We start from the raw sequence: 14232 nt of genomic DNA, 5'->3' as shown, positions 1-14232 counted from the left end.
CTTGACAACCCTTTTGGTCAGGAAATTTTTCCTAATATCTAATCTAAACCTTTCCCAGGGTAACTTGAGACTGTTTCCATTTGTCCTATCACTTGTTCTTGGGAGAGGAGATTAGAGGTGAAACCAGGATTGGAATTGCTGAACTCACCTTGCAGGCTGTAAAAAATGCATGAGAGGAGCTCTCCAGGAGCTTCTCCTCACCCCACCAGCACCTCTGATTTCTGGGGTGGGAGGGCATAAGAGCCAAAACAGGCTTCCTTGAGGAGCTGATTTCTTTGGATGATGGCTGTGCCCACCTTCACCATCCCTGGGTGCAGCACCAGGGGCCACAGTGCCACGAGTGAGTCCTCCACCCTCCTCTGGCACTGCCTGTGCATTCCAGTCTCTGTGTAAGCTTTGATTCTTAAGTAGACTTCTATGTATTGCCCTCCTGCCCCAGGTAGAAGGGCAATACATCAACTGCTGATGCACAGATCTCTGTTTACTGAAGCATTGTCCCTGTGGTTGTGCTTTCCGTGCTCTGTGGTTCCTCCATCAGTGCTGTGAAGGCAAAATTCACACAGCTGGCCTAACGCAGCTGTGGGTTGTAATGAAACTGCCCAGGAGCAAATTAAATAGAGCCTTTAAGCTGCTGTGAAGACAGATTGTGGTGAATGCTTCTTACTGACCTGCTTTTCTTGGGAAAGGGTGCAGTAAAGTAACCTCTCTATGACTGGGTGAAACAAAGCAACTCTCTACGAATTTACAGTGGTTACTGCAGCTTTGTATGAGCTCTGGCATGCTTTGTGACTGATGGGTGTGAAATGGACTTAAGTGTGTCTTTCTTACAGGAAACAGAACAGGCCCAGAGTCCAGAGGTGGTGCTGAGGGAGAGGACGTGTCTGCTGAGCAAGAATTCAGTAAGAATTGCCCTCCCCATCTCTAGGGTTGTGCTCATGTCTGTGTGATTTGCTGATTTGCACAGGTGGTTTTCACAGCTGCAGGTGCAAACTGGTTTCATGTGCAAATTTTACATGAGGTTATGTAGCCAAAACTCTGCACTCTACAAACTACAGAGAAATGCATATAAGCCTGTCCAAGGTGAGCTGTGCTGGCAGCCAAGCAAGGCACTGTGCAGCTTTCCCAGCAGTTATGAGCAAAATCATCGTGTGTTCTGCCATGCCACCCACTGCCCAAACAGAATGAGAGCAGGGACTTGCTCTCAGGGACATTAAAGAGGGAAGCTTCACTGTGCCATGCCTTGCACCCTCATTTGCTTCTCTTTGTGGGGAGAGTCTTCAGCAGTGGGTGCTGGGCTGGTGGTACCTGCCTTTGCAGCCTCACAGATTTGGCTTCCCTTTCCAGCAGTGTTAGGTCAGGTAGGGATCTCTTGCAGTGGAGCTAGGCCATTCAGAAGCTTCAGGCACAGAAACTTGTTGGGGTTTGTGTTCTCTGAATGGTATAGCTAGATTGGGAGGCAGGGCGTTCCCACATTGTTTCTGCCTCAGCCATAGTCAGTAGGCACCTGATAAAATCTGTGACTGTACTATGGATGTGTTTCGTTCTGTAGTCTTGGCAGGGTCTGAACCCAGTTTTCCTCTAGCATATAAACAGGGTGACAGTACTAGTAGATACTGCTTGGCAGTGGATGATCAGAAATACATTGTGGATAGTAAGGATATCGCTATCATATAGGTTGTCTTGGTCATGGAAGGAATGTGTCTAATTCCATCCCTGACTCTTGTTTGTTCAGGCAAGAGCCAATTCTAAAAGGAGGCCAAAAAAGCCTCTTGTCTCCGACTAGAAAAGTCATGTAAAGCAGCCCAACACAAAACAAGGCAATGAAAGGATGACAGTACCCGAGCCAACCTTGTGTCTGCCAAGTTTTAAGACAGTGGATATGCAACAGGCAGTACAGGTTGGCCTTCTATAAGGACCACTGCTGCAAGGGCCAGAAAATAGGAGAAAAAAAATACCTGCTGAAACATTTGTATGTGAAACCAGTTCATTTCTCTTCTCTAATAGCAGAGACAAAGCTTGAAACACCTGAGCAGGAATTGTCAGGTCAGCCAGGATCTCCAAAGCAGCCTCTCCAGCCCTCAGTTCCTGCTCCACAGCAGGAATGTCAGCCTCAGGAACAGGAGCCAAGGAAGAGAGATGAAGGGAGAGAGTGTCGGCCCTCACAGGAGAAGAGAAGGGACGTGGACCGGCACCAGGAGCCACCCTCTCAGAGGGAAGCAGAGGAAGCCATGCCACCAGATGGTGGAGGAAGCAGAAGTGAGTGACACAAAGACCAGTTTTGGACTCCTCTTGCTTGCACTCCATGAGGTCATTCTGCAGAAAGGGCAGCATTTCACTAAAACCTCTGGAGGCTATTTCTATATTGTGCAAATCCATGGTGTAGAGTAATGGAAGATTGTCCAGCTCCAAAGGTGCTGACAAATTGCCTTTAGGAAGATTAATTCAGGCTGAGCTGGCTTTAGGGTGGAGCTATTAACAGCTTCAAAAGTCTTTTGGGCCAGCAGTTACCCTGGGCTGAGCTCTGAGAAGGGGCTACTTTCTACTTTGTTTTCTGGGAAGGAAAGGTTAGCAATTGGAGGTGATAACGAGCATCTTGCAAAGCAGAGAGAAAAAAGCAGTGGCTTGAAGACTTGACTGCAAGAAGCTGTGCTCTTGCTTTGAGTGGGTTTAGCCACAGTAAACTTGGTTCTAAATTGTTTTTTTCACTGCTTTTTCTTCCTGGGCCACCTCCCTGATTGTGTCTGTCAGCAATTATGCTGAAGCGAATCACTCGGTTCACCCCCCCAGAGGTGATTGTGGGGCTCCTGGCCCCATACGTGCGTCTGTCCACGTCCAGCGTGCGCATCATGAAGAACAAGGCTGGCCGCATGGGGCAGACCTATGGCTTCATCGAACTGGAATCTCATGCTGTAAGTAGTTTCCTGCTTTCACCTGCTCCCTCTGTTGGCATCTGACACCTGTAGAAGTAGAGAAACCACAGAAATACAAGAAATCTCTGTACTTGTGAGGCTGCTCTGCTGGAGCGAGTTGTCTCTTCTGCTTGTCTGACCAGGTACAAGAATTAGCTGGTACAGCTGTTATTCTTTGCCTTTAGGAGTCAAAGACTGATTGTTGTCACAAGCTGTGACACTGGTTGAGTTTCTCACCTCAGGACATTCCTTTTTAGACACTCTAAACTTGAACACTTCTTCCACAGGTATTTTGTTTGCAGAGAACTTTAATCCAATCGTTTTTGTTTGTAGAAGGCAAGAATCTCAATTTACAGACCCTCCCATGTTGGAGGGTTCACATTTTCTGTGTCTGGATGGCTCCAGAGCTGTTCTTGGGTGCTGGTCCAGAGGGTGTTTACCAAAACACTTTGGGGCAGCAGCAGCTACAGAGCTGCACTGTTTGGCAGCCCTAGGAGAGTGCCATCCCCAACTGGCACAAGTGGGCACAGGATAAGCAGATAACCTCACGTTGCATTTATCTCTTTTGTTGCATCCTAAACACCCTTCACTGACACTTAGAAAAATATTAAGTGTTGTGTTTCTTGTCCTACTGAGCACAAAACATTCCTCTCAAGACAGTCTGGATTTGGAAAATGTGCTGTTTCCTTCTCATGGAAAGTGGCATTCTTTTTCCTTTTACAGGAAGCTCTGAGGTTGCTAAAGATACTGCAGAACCTGGATCCCCCGATCTGCATTGATGGACGTACTCTGGAAGTGAATCTTGCTACAGGGAGGAGAAGGTACAGACAGATGAGGCAGTGGAGTTGTCCTTTACATGCTGTGCAGTGAGGCTCAGTTGTCAGAGCAGGTGCTTAAAGTTTGGCGTGGGAATTAGCACAGATGTTCCTACAACCAAAAAAAATGTGTTGGAGAAGTGAAGGCATTGAAGCTTGAAGAAGTTTCAGTGATTGAGCAGAATGGGATTAGTGATCATAATGCATCTTGTTGTCCAGCCATCAAATCCCATTCTACTGAACTTAGTGGGTTCAGCTTTTTAAAAAAAAACATGTGGAGAGATTAATCTTGGAAGACACAGTAGAGTCATATTTCTTGTGGAGACAGTGGTTTGCCAAGTCTGTCTCCTGGGATGGACGCAGTCCAACATATGGCCAGGAAAGATGGTCTTTCTGCCTTTTTTGATCCTGCTGATCATTTTGAATGTACTGAGGTAAAACCAAATTGCCATTAACTTGCAACCTTTATCTCAGCAGGAATGACTATGGGGAGCATGGTGACAATTCCTACTATGGCCCGGTAGGTCTGCACAGCTTTCCTGCAGGTTGCTGAAAGGGAGGAAGAGCACTGGGGGGTGATGGACCTGACTGTGTTAGGCTTTTTCTCTTTGGGCTGCTGAAGTACTGCAGAACATGTTTCACTACATTTGAAGATGGGGTGATAATGCTCAAATCTGCCCACTGCTGCTCTGCTCCTCATACTGTTTATCATGTGCACAGAAGTGCAAGTCAGTGCTGCTGGAGGAACTTCTGGGCTGGGTTACTTAATGACACACTTTACAGAGTTATTTCACTGATGTCTGATCTCAGTTCCTGAGTGAATGTCTCTTTAGTGTTTGCTACTAGACTGCAGGACTGTTCTCATGTACTGGCTGGAGTGGAGGCTTTCATATGGATTGCTGTGAGCAGAGATCTTGTGGTTTGGGACACAGTCCATTGCTCTGGGGATGAAAAGCTATGTCTGCTTGTGCTCTGTTTAGGATGGCTAAGTGAGCCCTTCTTCTGAACTTTGGGCCTGTCAGAGGGAGCAGAAGCAATATGATGTTTGTTAAAGACTCTCTGATCTGTTTGTGTTATTCACTTATTTCAGGGCAGAAGGGGCATGAGAGACAGGAGGGGTGGCGAATCACAGAGACGCACCAGAGCACAGTGTAAGTTAAACTCTGCTTCACTCCTCCTGTGGAGACTTTTCTTCCTTAAAAGGGCACTGACATGTAGAAATCAGCCCAAAAATATTTTAAAGGCTAAGAGTAGGTTTGTTTGCTACACCCACTTGTGAGTTCCTTTGCCAACTTTGTTTAGTCACATTTTCCTATCTGATGATGTGTTTCCCTCTATTCTCACTGTGTGAAACTACATGCAGATAAAGGAAACTTGCTGCCTATTTTTCCTTGTTGTGGAAAACTGATGGGATAAAATCATCCTGGCAGTTACTAGAGAAGACAGAAGAAAATACACTTGATGCAGCAATGCCAGTAGCTGGAAGACCACTCCTGATTGTTTTACTGATTTATATATAGCATTTCTGAGGTCTGTCAAAGGACATTTTGGAAATGAGAAGCATTCCTGACATTATGGGCCTACTATCCTTAAGGCCTTTGGCTTTTCCTGTAGAAATAGTTCACTCCCTTTTCTTCTTGAGAGCTTTCCTGCACCGATGGGGTGGAAGGGATGTGGGGAGTGTCATCACTTCAAACACGATTGAGAGAGAACAGCTTTTCCTTGTCACAGGAGTGGGTGGATGTAGATACTCATTACCCCATTCTTAGGGAAATTACTGAATTTCATGACCAAGTGTTGTGGTCTTGTGATCTCAGCACAGCTCCTGTAAATCTGTTTTGATGTGGAAGTTTTGCCAGAGTCCTAATCAGAATTGTGAAAACTTATCACCCTTCTTATTCCTTAAAGAAAAGATTATGTAGGTCAAGTGGTACGAAGATACTCATACCTCTCCTGCCAGGAGAAAAAAATAATTCTTTCCCATTCTTGAAATTTTCACCAGTGTAATGTTTGTTTTTGCTTTTGTCTTTTGGAAGCCTGTGATTCTAATTCTTATCTCTCTCCTCAGCACCATCAGATGTGTCTACATACATTTATGATCCTGACACTGGGCATTACTATGATCCCATAGCTGGGACATACTATGACCCCAGAACTCAGGTGAGTGTATGGGAAGGAAGATTTACATGGAATATGTTCTTAGAAACTGCTCTTTCCTGGAGGGATTTTGCAGCCAGATCCTGAAGACAAGCCAGCATAGGGCAGTACAGAGGCAGCTTTGTGTCTTTCACTCTTGTCTTCTGACCTGTGTGAAAGGGTTGCACATTGCAAAATGCCAACTTAATGAGAGGCTAGGAACCCATTAGCTGTGTGTTGAACCAGCTGTAACAGCCTCTGGCCTCTGAAGTCCTGCCTTTGGAGGGTTTTTGGCCTGCTTTTCCTCAAGTAGTCTTACAGGCAGAGCATTGTAGCTAAATTTTGCTGTAGACAAGTGATAAGTGACTGTCTGTAAGAAAGAATGGACAGCAGAGCTCTGTTTTCATCTGTGGTCTTTTTGCTTCTCAACCCTAGCCAGCAATAGCTGTAAGGATGCCAAAAAAGAGCCATCAGCAGAGATTTTCTGGAACTATAATCTTGTTTTCATGAGCCTGGGGATGTCCATGTTGTGGGAGAGCAGGGCTGTGCTCTGGTGACCTGGCTGTGGTCAGCTGTCTTCTGCCCCAGCAAAGTTCTGAAGCCTTTGCCCTCTGCAGTCCCTTCTTACTGTGCTGGTTTCCCCAGCTCAGCAAGGGCAAGAAGCCCAGTAAGAAGACTGCAGGGGTTGGGCTAAACCTGCTCTAAATGCCTCTTTCAGAGGGAAGTCACAATCGACCGGGAACCCTCCTCACCCCCGATGGAGAGCAGGAGGCGGCGGCACGGGAGCCAAGAATGGACAAGTGACAGGAAGGAGCCACACAGCAGGGACAACAGGGACAAAAAGGACAAAGGGAAAAGTACTTCTGCTAAGGTAACTGCCTCCAGGCATCAGAATGACCTGATGCCAGGAGGCTGAGGGAGGAGATGTTAGAAAATAGAGAGTAATTAGAGGATTCAAAAAGGGACAGTGAGAGAAGACAGTGGGGTCAGCAGCCAGAAAGGAACATGGTGGTTGTCCAGCCAGGGACTAAGTTCCCAAAATTTTTCTCTCCTTACATTAAATCCAGGGCTTCTCATTCCTTCCTTATGGTGAAGGATACAGACCCATCCTCACGCTGCTGAAAGCACCCAGCTATTGTAATAGAGACAACAAAAAACTGGCAGTGACATTTAAACACACCAAGTCAGATGATGATGGAGACTCAGCTCTCCCCTTACTGCAGTTTCTGTGTCCCCCTCCCCCTGCCCCAATCAGGACAGTGCCATTCATTGCTGTTCCCGGTGAGCAAATCCCAGTGTGGGAGCTGCTGTTTGGGAGTAGCTGCCCAAAGCAATGTTCGAGCACAGCCCAGGGCTGTGATACCGACAGGGCCTGCGGAATGCCAGGAGAGTTGGTAGAAGTGATTTAGCCACCAGTACAGAAACTCTGTGTTCTTTCTTGCCTCTTGGTCTGAATATGCTCAGTGGCATGACCAGTCCTGGGTACCTGGGACTTGAGGGTTGTAACTGTCCCTGAGGCTGGCAACAAGCCAGCCAAGGAGTCATCAGGTATGGAGGCTTTCAGGAACACTGACCTAGGAGAAGCGTGGTCCTGTCTGAATGCAGGGTAAAAGCCTCTCCAGTAGAAATCATTCTGTCATTTTTCCCACTTGCCTGTTTTCCATAAATGCTCAGAATTGGCTTCCTGGATGCACTGTGCACTCTCTGACACCTCTGTTGTTGCTGGCCTAATGCCCAGTCTTGGATTTTTCAGAATGAGCCTGGAGAGGAGAGATTCTTTGCAGAAGATGTCTTCAAAAAGCCACTGCCTCCCTCTGTGAAGAAGGATGAGAGCACAGGCCTGGTAAGGTGTTACACTTGTCTTTCCTGGTCAAGTATGAGTGACTCATGAGACATTAAATTGGAACCTGTCCAGGGCCCCAGCCCAGTTCTCTGTAAAATGTGTGAAAGTGAAGCTTCATCCCAGCCTGCTGTCTGTGCTGCTGAGCACACAGCTGAGTATCACAGGCTCATCCTGTTGCAGTGCTGACTGCAGTCTCTGGTGCCCTCTGTCCAGGATAAGGAAGATCCTGGAAACCCCGCCATGCTGGCTGAGCCTGGCCATATGTTGTGCTACAGTCACAGCAGAGAAAATTGGTGTTGTCTGGCAGTGGGGGTGGCTTTGAACCCGGTCTTCATGTCCTTTGTGCACACGCAGAGGTGCTCAAATGTGACCTGGCCCTGCCTCAGCTCCCTCACTGATATGAGGCACTACTGGAACCACTGTCAGCATCACAGTATAGCAGAGTGAGAGCGGGGTGGGCTGGGACAGCATGGTGAGCTGCTGCAGCTGTCTCTGAAATCACGAGTATGGCTCCAGGAGAGCTCTGGATTCCCCAGAATGGGAATGACTCCCACCAGAACCACCACCTCATTTCTGCCAATCACCTGGTTTCCTCGGAGACCTGTTTGAATGAGTGCTTAGCTATTGTGTGCTGTGAGTCCATGCTATGGCAGTCTCAACACCTCATCTTGACTTTTTCAGACTGAGACTGGAGAGGAGAAGTTCTCTGCAGAAGATGTCTTTAAAAAACCTTTACCTCCTTCTGTGAAAAAGGAAGAGAGTGCAGCCCCAGTAAGTATCTCCATAAGATTGTATGCACTTGTTTGAGCCTGGATACAGTCTAGGGAGGTTCAGCACAGCCTGGCTGCAATTGTGAGTGCCAGAGGTGCCAGAGATGTTTCTCATGCCAGAGGAAGGAGTACTAGGAATGGAAGGCAGTTTGTTTTTTAAGTCTGACCTTGTTTGTCAGCTTCCAGCATGAGGAAATTTGGTACCTGCATTTGAGCAGGATCTCACTCAACCAGTCCTAAAGCAGAAAACTTTTCCAGGCTGAGGAAGGCCAAATCTCACTGATCTCCTGCCAAGCAGCCACTGTCTTGGTTGGCTTCTTGTACTCTCAGGTATGTGGTAAGTTGGAAAAGCCTGGCACCAAAGCACGGCCTGTCTAGAGAGCAGGAGGGCTTCCACCCTGTGGTGTGAAGGGAAAAAAGCCAGCCAGCTCCTCTCTGTTCCCTTCCCTGCTGGGAATCAACTCTCTGCCTCTTGGACTGGAACTGAGAAAGGAGTCACAGGGAGATGGGTTGGGGAAGCAAAGCTCCACTAGCCCGGCAGGCTTGGTGCTACAAATGGTCACACTTTTCTCCACTTCCTCAGCCCAAGGTGGTGAACCCTCTGATAGGACTTCTGGGAGAGTATGGAGGCGACAGTGACAATGAGGAGGAGGAGGAAGAGGAGGAGCAGTCCCAGGCTCAGTGGCTGCCACCTGCCCCGCACCCACCGGCACTGCGCGAGGAGCAGCCACGGAAGGCCAAGGCCAGCGATGACAAACTGACTGACTGGAACAAGCTGGCCTGCCTGCTGTGCAGGAGGCAGTTTCCCAACAAGGAAGTGCTCATCAAGCACCAGCAGCTTTCCAACCTGCACAAGGCATGGGGAAGCTGGGGGCTGCCTTTGGCTTAATGGTTATGTGAGCTGCATGGAAAATGCAGTGGTTGGGAAAAGAGTTGTGCTGTAACAGGCAAAGTTCCCCCAAAGCTCTGTTCAATGCATTGTGTGAACTGCTTGCTCCTGCCATGGGAGTGCTATAGCATCAAGATGTGACTTTGTAAGCTGTAGTGAGATAGCTAAGGCTTAGGGAGAGTGGGGTGCTGGCACACACAAGTGTGAGAGCGGTAAAAACTTGGCACATGCACCCCCATGTTCTGTGCTGCCTTTGAGCTCTTGCTTTTAGGAGAGCCAAGCTGCACATGGGTTGAAATAGGACTGGTTGCCTTCCTTACTGCAGGGAGGAAGGGCTCCAGGCCTCTGTGGGGGAGCAGATAGTCTGGGCTGCAGGAGAGGCTCCTGTGCCTTGTATAGTGCAGGTACAAGAGAAGGCTGCTTAACCTGTACTCCTTGTGGGTGGAGCAGATGACCCTGACAGCTTGTGTTCTCTGCTTGACACTGCCTTCTGTCTTCCTTCTTTCAGCAAAACCTAGAGATTCATATGAAGATTAAACGATCCGAGCAGGAACTGGCATATTTGGAGAAGAGAGAGCGTGAGGTGTGTCTGTGGTGGTGGGCAGGCCAGCCACTTGTGCTTCTGCACTGGGGGGGTGGTGGTCCCAGGAAGACCCTCCATTTAGGCACCAGGCATCAGCAAGCATCCAGTTAGGCACCAGGCATCAGATGCCTCCCAAAAGTGAACTGTGAGCTCATCTGCATGGGGTCCTGTAGGTAATTCTGTAACTTCTAAGAGCAGATCTCGCTCCTCACAGAAGGGTCTAAGTGTGGTTTTGTTGTCCTGCAAGCCAGAACAGAGCTCTGGGCTAAGTGGTACACAAATTTCCACCTAAAAGTGATGGGCTGCTGCTGCCTGGCCAGGGACAGGAGAGCTGTACCTGTCCATTGTTTGGAAGGTCACAAAGCTGCTCCTGGTGCAATGGCTGGAAGGCTGCAACAACAGGTCTCGGTCAGCCCAACAGATGGCATCTGAATAGAGCAAGTGTATTGTGGGATGTGAGCATTCAGTGTTTGTGAGTCCCCAGGACAGTCTTCCAGCCAACTGAGGATGAGATGAGACCTGGATGCATGGCAGCCTCCTGGCAGTGTTGAATCCTTCATAGCTCCTGTACTTACTTTGCTCTTTCTGTTGTGAAGGGGAGGCATAAAGATAAAGGAAATGACCGGAGAGAGAAATTCCAGCAGATGGATTCACCGGAGAGGAAACGACTCAGATATGACCGGGACTTGGAGAGGTATTGTCTGTTGTGGGTTAAATCTCTTTGGGGATGCTGATGCTGGGATGAGATGTGTGCTGCTGGCAGACCAAGGTTGGGAATTGTCCAGTGGGGTAGATCTGGAAAGTAACAGCTGGACAGACTGAGGTGGAGTTCCTCAAAGTGTGAGCCTGTTGTACTGCAGGACATCTCATAGAGGTCAGGAAAAGGCTGGGGTGGAAACAAGGGTTTAGGGCAGAGCAGATAAAAGAGCTGCCTGGTGCTGGAGGAGTGAGATGTGGGTCTGAGTGTGTCTGGCTGGACACAGAGAGCAGAGTGCAGCCTGTTCCCATCCACCTCGTCCTTAAGGCACTTGCTGCCCTCCTGTCCTGGCATCTAGCCATTGGAGGAAAGAGCAAAGCAGTGTTTCATCTGTTGCCTGACTCAGGGGAATGCTGGGAGCTGTTTCCATCTCGTTCAGAGTAGGTGGAGGAAGAAAGTGCGTGCTGTGTGGAGTTCTTGACAGGCCTGCCTGCTGTGAGCTCGTGTGTTCAGTGGGCTGAGGAACGGACAGGCATGTGTTGAAGATAGAACTGGTTATATGCCTGTGTTCTTCTGGCACAGCATCTCAGAAAGGAGGCTTTTCCTCTGTGTCTTGCAGTTTAAACATTCACATCTCTCTTCCCTCTGTTTTCCTGGAATAGCTGTAGATAAACAGTTAGTGTGCAGTGTCACCAGCAACCAAAAAGTAGAAATTGTCTGAAGCAAGAGTCTTTTATGCTGAGAGGTTTTCAAAACTGTGACTTTTGGTTAATGGTCTTGGATGAGTAATGAAGTGGGAGAAAGAGTGTCCGAATCAACACTGCATCTGTTGAGCTCCATGACCACAGCACTGGGAGAAAGATCTAACAGAGCAGCAGGGATTAGACTTTGCTTTCTTGCTATTGCTAAGACTTTAATTAAGAAATACAAGCACAGAAGACTCCTGGCTTGCTTACACTGTAAATATTTTGGAGTCTGAGCTCATTTCCTGTGCCCTGGTGTATTTCCCCCTGAGGTGGGACAAGAAATTTTGCAGTCAGAGGTGTATGAGCCCTGCACACAGAATCCGCTGTGGTGGTTTCCTTAGGTGGCGTGCTTCTGGCAGGAAACTTGGATATCCCTCATGAGAGGCTGAAATGTCAGTGAAGGTTCTATTAGCAGAACTAGATATTCCTGGCATACAAATATTATGTATGTATGTATTATTATACATACAAATATTATGTATTTGAGGCATTGCAAGACTGGACAATTGATTCTGTTTCTTTTGCAGTGACTATGAACCAAGGCTTGACAGTAACAACAAAGGGAACCGAATGGTGCAGTCTCCGGGGTGGAAGAAGGGCTTTGGCCACAACCAGCAGGGCACAGCATCACCAATGGAGGTGAGTCTTCCCTGCCATTCGAAGCACACCACTGTCCTGTGGCCCATAATGTTTCTCAGGACAGCTGGAGGGAGTTCAAGTCAGGCTGCAAATCTCAGCACTCCCTTGATGGAATAATATGTGTGCACTGATGAACTTTGCAGGCTGGGAGGGGCTACAAGTATGTTGGCTGTAGAACAAGGTTAGAATTTATATGGATCTGGAGGTGTTGAAAATAGAGTAACAGTGAGCAGGAAGGGTGTGAGCATCTCATTAGTACCTGTTCAAAGTCAGGCTGAGATTTGAACAGGTTACCAACTCAGTTCTCTGCAGCAATGTGAGCTGGGGATAAAGGTGAACTTCCCCTGGGGAGGTGTGAGTATAGCGAAAGCCACAGGGCCCAAGATGCTCTTTGTCTGCTCTGCTTAGCACTCTTGCTGCAGGCTCTGGACATCAGTAGATAATACCAAGTTACAGCACCTGACAAGAAGCAGAGGCCCAGTGGCAAAGTATGTCAGGGGTAGGCAGGGTCAGGGAGATCCTGCCTTCTGTGACAGGCTGGTCTCTCAGTGGACCTTCATTTACTGCAGAGGGTTTATCAGAGAAGCACCTGGGGCAAGGTCTGCTCTGCCTTGCCCAGGGCCACATGAGCAGTGCTGTGCTCTGGTGGCAGGTTCATGGCTGGCCAGCTGCTTTGGTGTCCATGCTCTCTGCTGGGGACAGGCAGCTTGGAGCAGGGCTCACAGGTTGACATTCAGCCTGCAGTCAAGTAGATCATTAAAGCAAATACTTGAGGCTTCATGACACGTTTGCTTGAGCTCATATACATGAGGCAAGAGTCCCTCTTCAGTGCAGACAGCAGTAACCAGGCCCCAGGTGCTGCTCAGTCCTCATGATGACATCCCCATGCCCATAAAACAGGCTTTGCTGAGAGCCGGCTCCAGCACTTCACTCTGGGACGTCTGTGCTCCTGTCAGGGCTCCTCACCTGGATAGGGAGCTGCTGGCAAAGCAGAGCCCTCATACAGTTCATAGACAGGTCAGGAGAGATGTGCTTGCCTGTCACTTCCCAGTCATGCTGGGCAAAGCCATGAGACCATGCCAACCCCACACAACTCTGATCTCTTGGTCCAGCTGGTGAGATCTCTACTACTCAGGTAGGTTGAACTGAAAAGCCAGAGAAACTTCCAGCCTTGGGCCTGCTCTTCTGGGCTGACTCCAGGCAGGTGTTGCTGAATAATGCAGGTACTGGCTGCAAAATCCAGTCCTTGAAAACCGGTTGAAATTCCAAGCAAGGTACCAGTGCCCATGGGAGCTCTGTTAGAGAGAATGTCTGAGCTTGTGCCAATGCAGGCGAACTGCAAACAGCTCCCCAGGAGTCCAGTGCTCACCAGTGCTCACTTTCAAAGTGAGCAAAGGCTCACTGCTGGTGCTGCCTCTTGGCTGCCCACCCTTGGCTGCCCACTCCTCTGTATGTTCCTCCACAGCTGGTCCTTGGGGTTTGATTCCTGCTGGGCATTTGCTGGCTGCTTTTGTTGCCCACAAAGGGTCTGTAATTTATCCCAAACAGCTTTTGGAAGAACACAGAGCACTTGCTCTTCCTCTGCTTGCGAATCCACATGGGAACAGTCAAGCAGTCCCGAAGCAGCCCAGGAAAGCTTTTTATTTATGGGAGGAAAAATCACTAACACAAGCTGTGTCTGTTTGCAGGCAGAAAACAGGAGGAAGGGCCCTGGGCTGGGGGCCCCAGGGAAGCCCCCCAAGAGGCAGTCCAACGAGACCTACCGTGATGCCGTGCGGAGGGTCATGTTTGCCCGCTATAAGGAGCTTGAGTGAACGGTGGAGGAACCCCAGATTTGTGTCTCTCCATCTCCGCCTCTTTCTCTCTGTGTCATGTTCTTTTGAAGGTTTGGTATTTTTTTTTTCCTGTTGTTTTTTGAATTGTTACAGGTTTTGCTGCTAGAATTTTTTAAATAAAACTGAAAATTTGTCAGTGCTTGTCTTGTGGCTAAAATGGTGTGGTTTAAAAGCATTGGTGCTTTGAAAGATTCCCATCGTGTTTTGCTCTCTGCTAATGTCACTAGGAATTGCAGCTGTGTCAGTGTCACCAGAACAGGTTTGGTAGCTTGGAGACCCTACCAGTGGTGTCACTGTCCTGCAGCATGTTCCCTGTCATCTCAGGGACATCCCTGGTGCCATGTTCTTCTGGCTTAGAATGAGAGCTGGG

The 14232-nt window shown here is 48.5% G+C and overlaps 1 protein-coding gene across 2 annotated transcripts in view; it reads left to right on the top strand.

The window, feature by feature from the left end:
* Positions 1 to 14001, top strand: part of RBM6 (RNA binding motif protein 6) — a 58276-nt gene extending 44275 nt beyond the window's left edge. Inside the window, exons 9-23 of one of the 2 annotated variants that reach the window (XM_062500637.1) lie at positions 831 to 899; positions 2005 to 2256; positions 2749 to 2909; positions 3633 to 3730; positions 4202 to 4244; positions 4815 to 4875; positions 5793 to 5884; positions 6579 to 6731; positions 7614 to 7703; positions 8385 to 8474; positions 9057 to 9329; positions 9871 to 9945; positions 10542 to 10639; positions 11916 to 12027; positions 13716 to 14001. In XM_062500637.1, coding sequence (XP_062356621.1) covers positions 831 to 899; positions 2005 to 2256; positions 2749 to 2909; positions 3633 to 3730; positions 4202 to 4244; positions 4815 to 4875; positions 5793 to 5884; positions 6579 to 6731; positions 7614 to 7703; positions 8385 to 8474; positions 9057 to 9329; positions 9871 to 9945; positions 10542 to 10639; positions 11916 to 12027; positions 13716 to 13841 — 1793 coding nt within the window. In that variant the 3' untranslated portion in view covers positions 13842 to 14001. Of the gene's footprint in view, positions 1 to 830; positions 900 to 2004; positions 2257 to 2748; positions 2910 to 3632; positions 3731 to 4198; positions 4245 to 4814; positions 4876 to 5792; positions 5885 to 6578; positions 6732 to 7613; positions 7704 to 8384; positions 8475 to 9056; positions 9330 to 9870; positions 9946 to 10541; positions 10640 to 11915; positions 12028 to 13715 lie in introns of both variants that reach the window. The other variant, XM_062500636.1, reaches the window with a different exon arrangement.
* The last annotated feature ends 231 nt before the right edge of the window (positions 14002 to 14232 follow it).

Source organism: Cinclus cinclus, chromosome 12, assembly GCF_963662255.1.
Source record: "Cinclus cinclus chromosome 12, bCinCin1.1, whole genome shotgun sequence".
Classification (NCBI taxonomy): Eukaryota; Metazoa; Chordata; class Aves; order Passeriformes; family Cinclidae; genus Cinclus; species Cinclus cinclus.
This window is presented reverse-complemented; position numbering and strand designations above follow the sequence as displayed.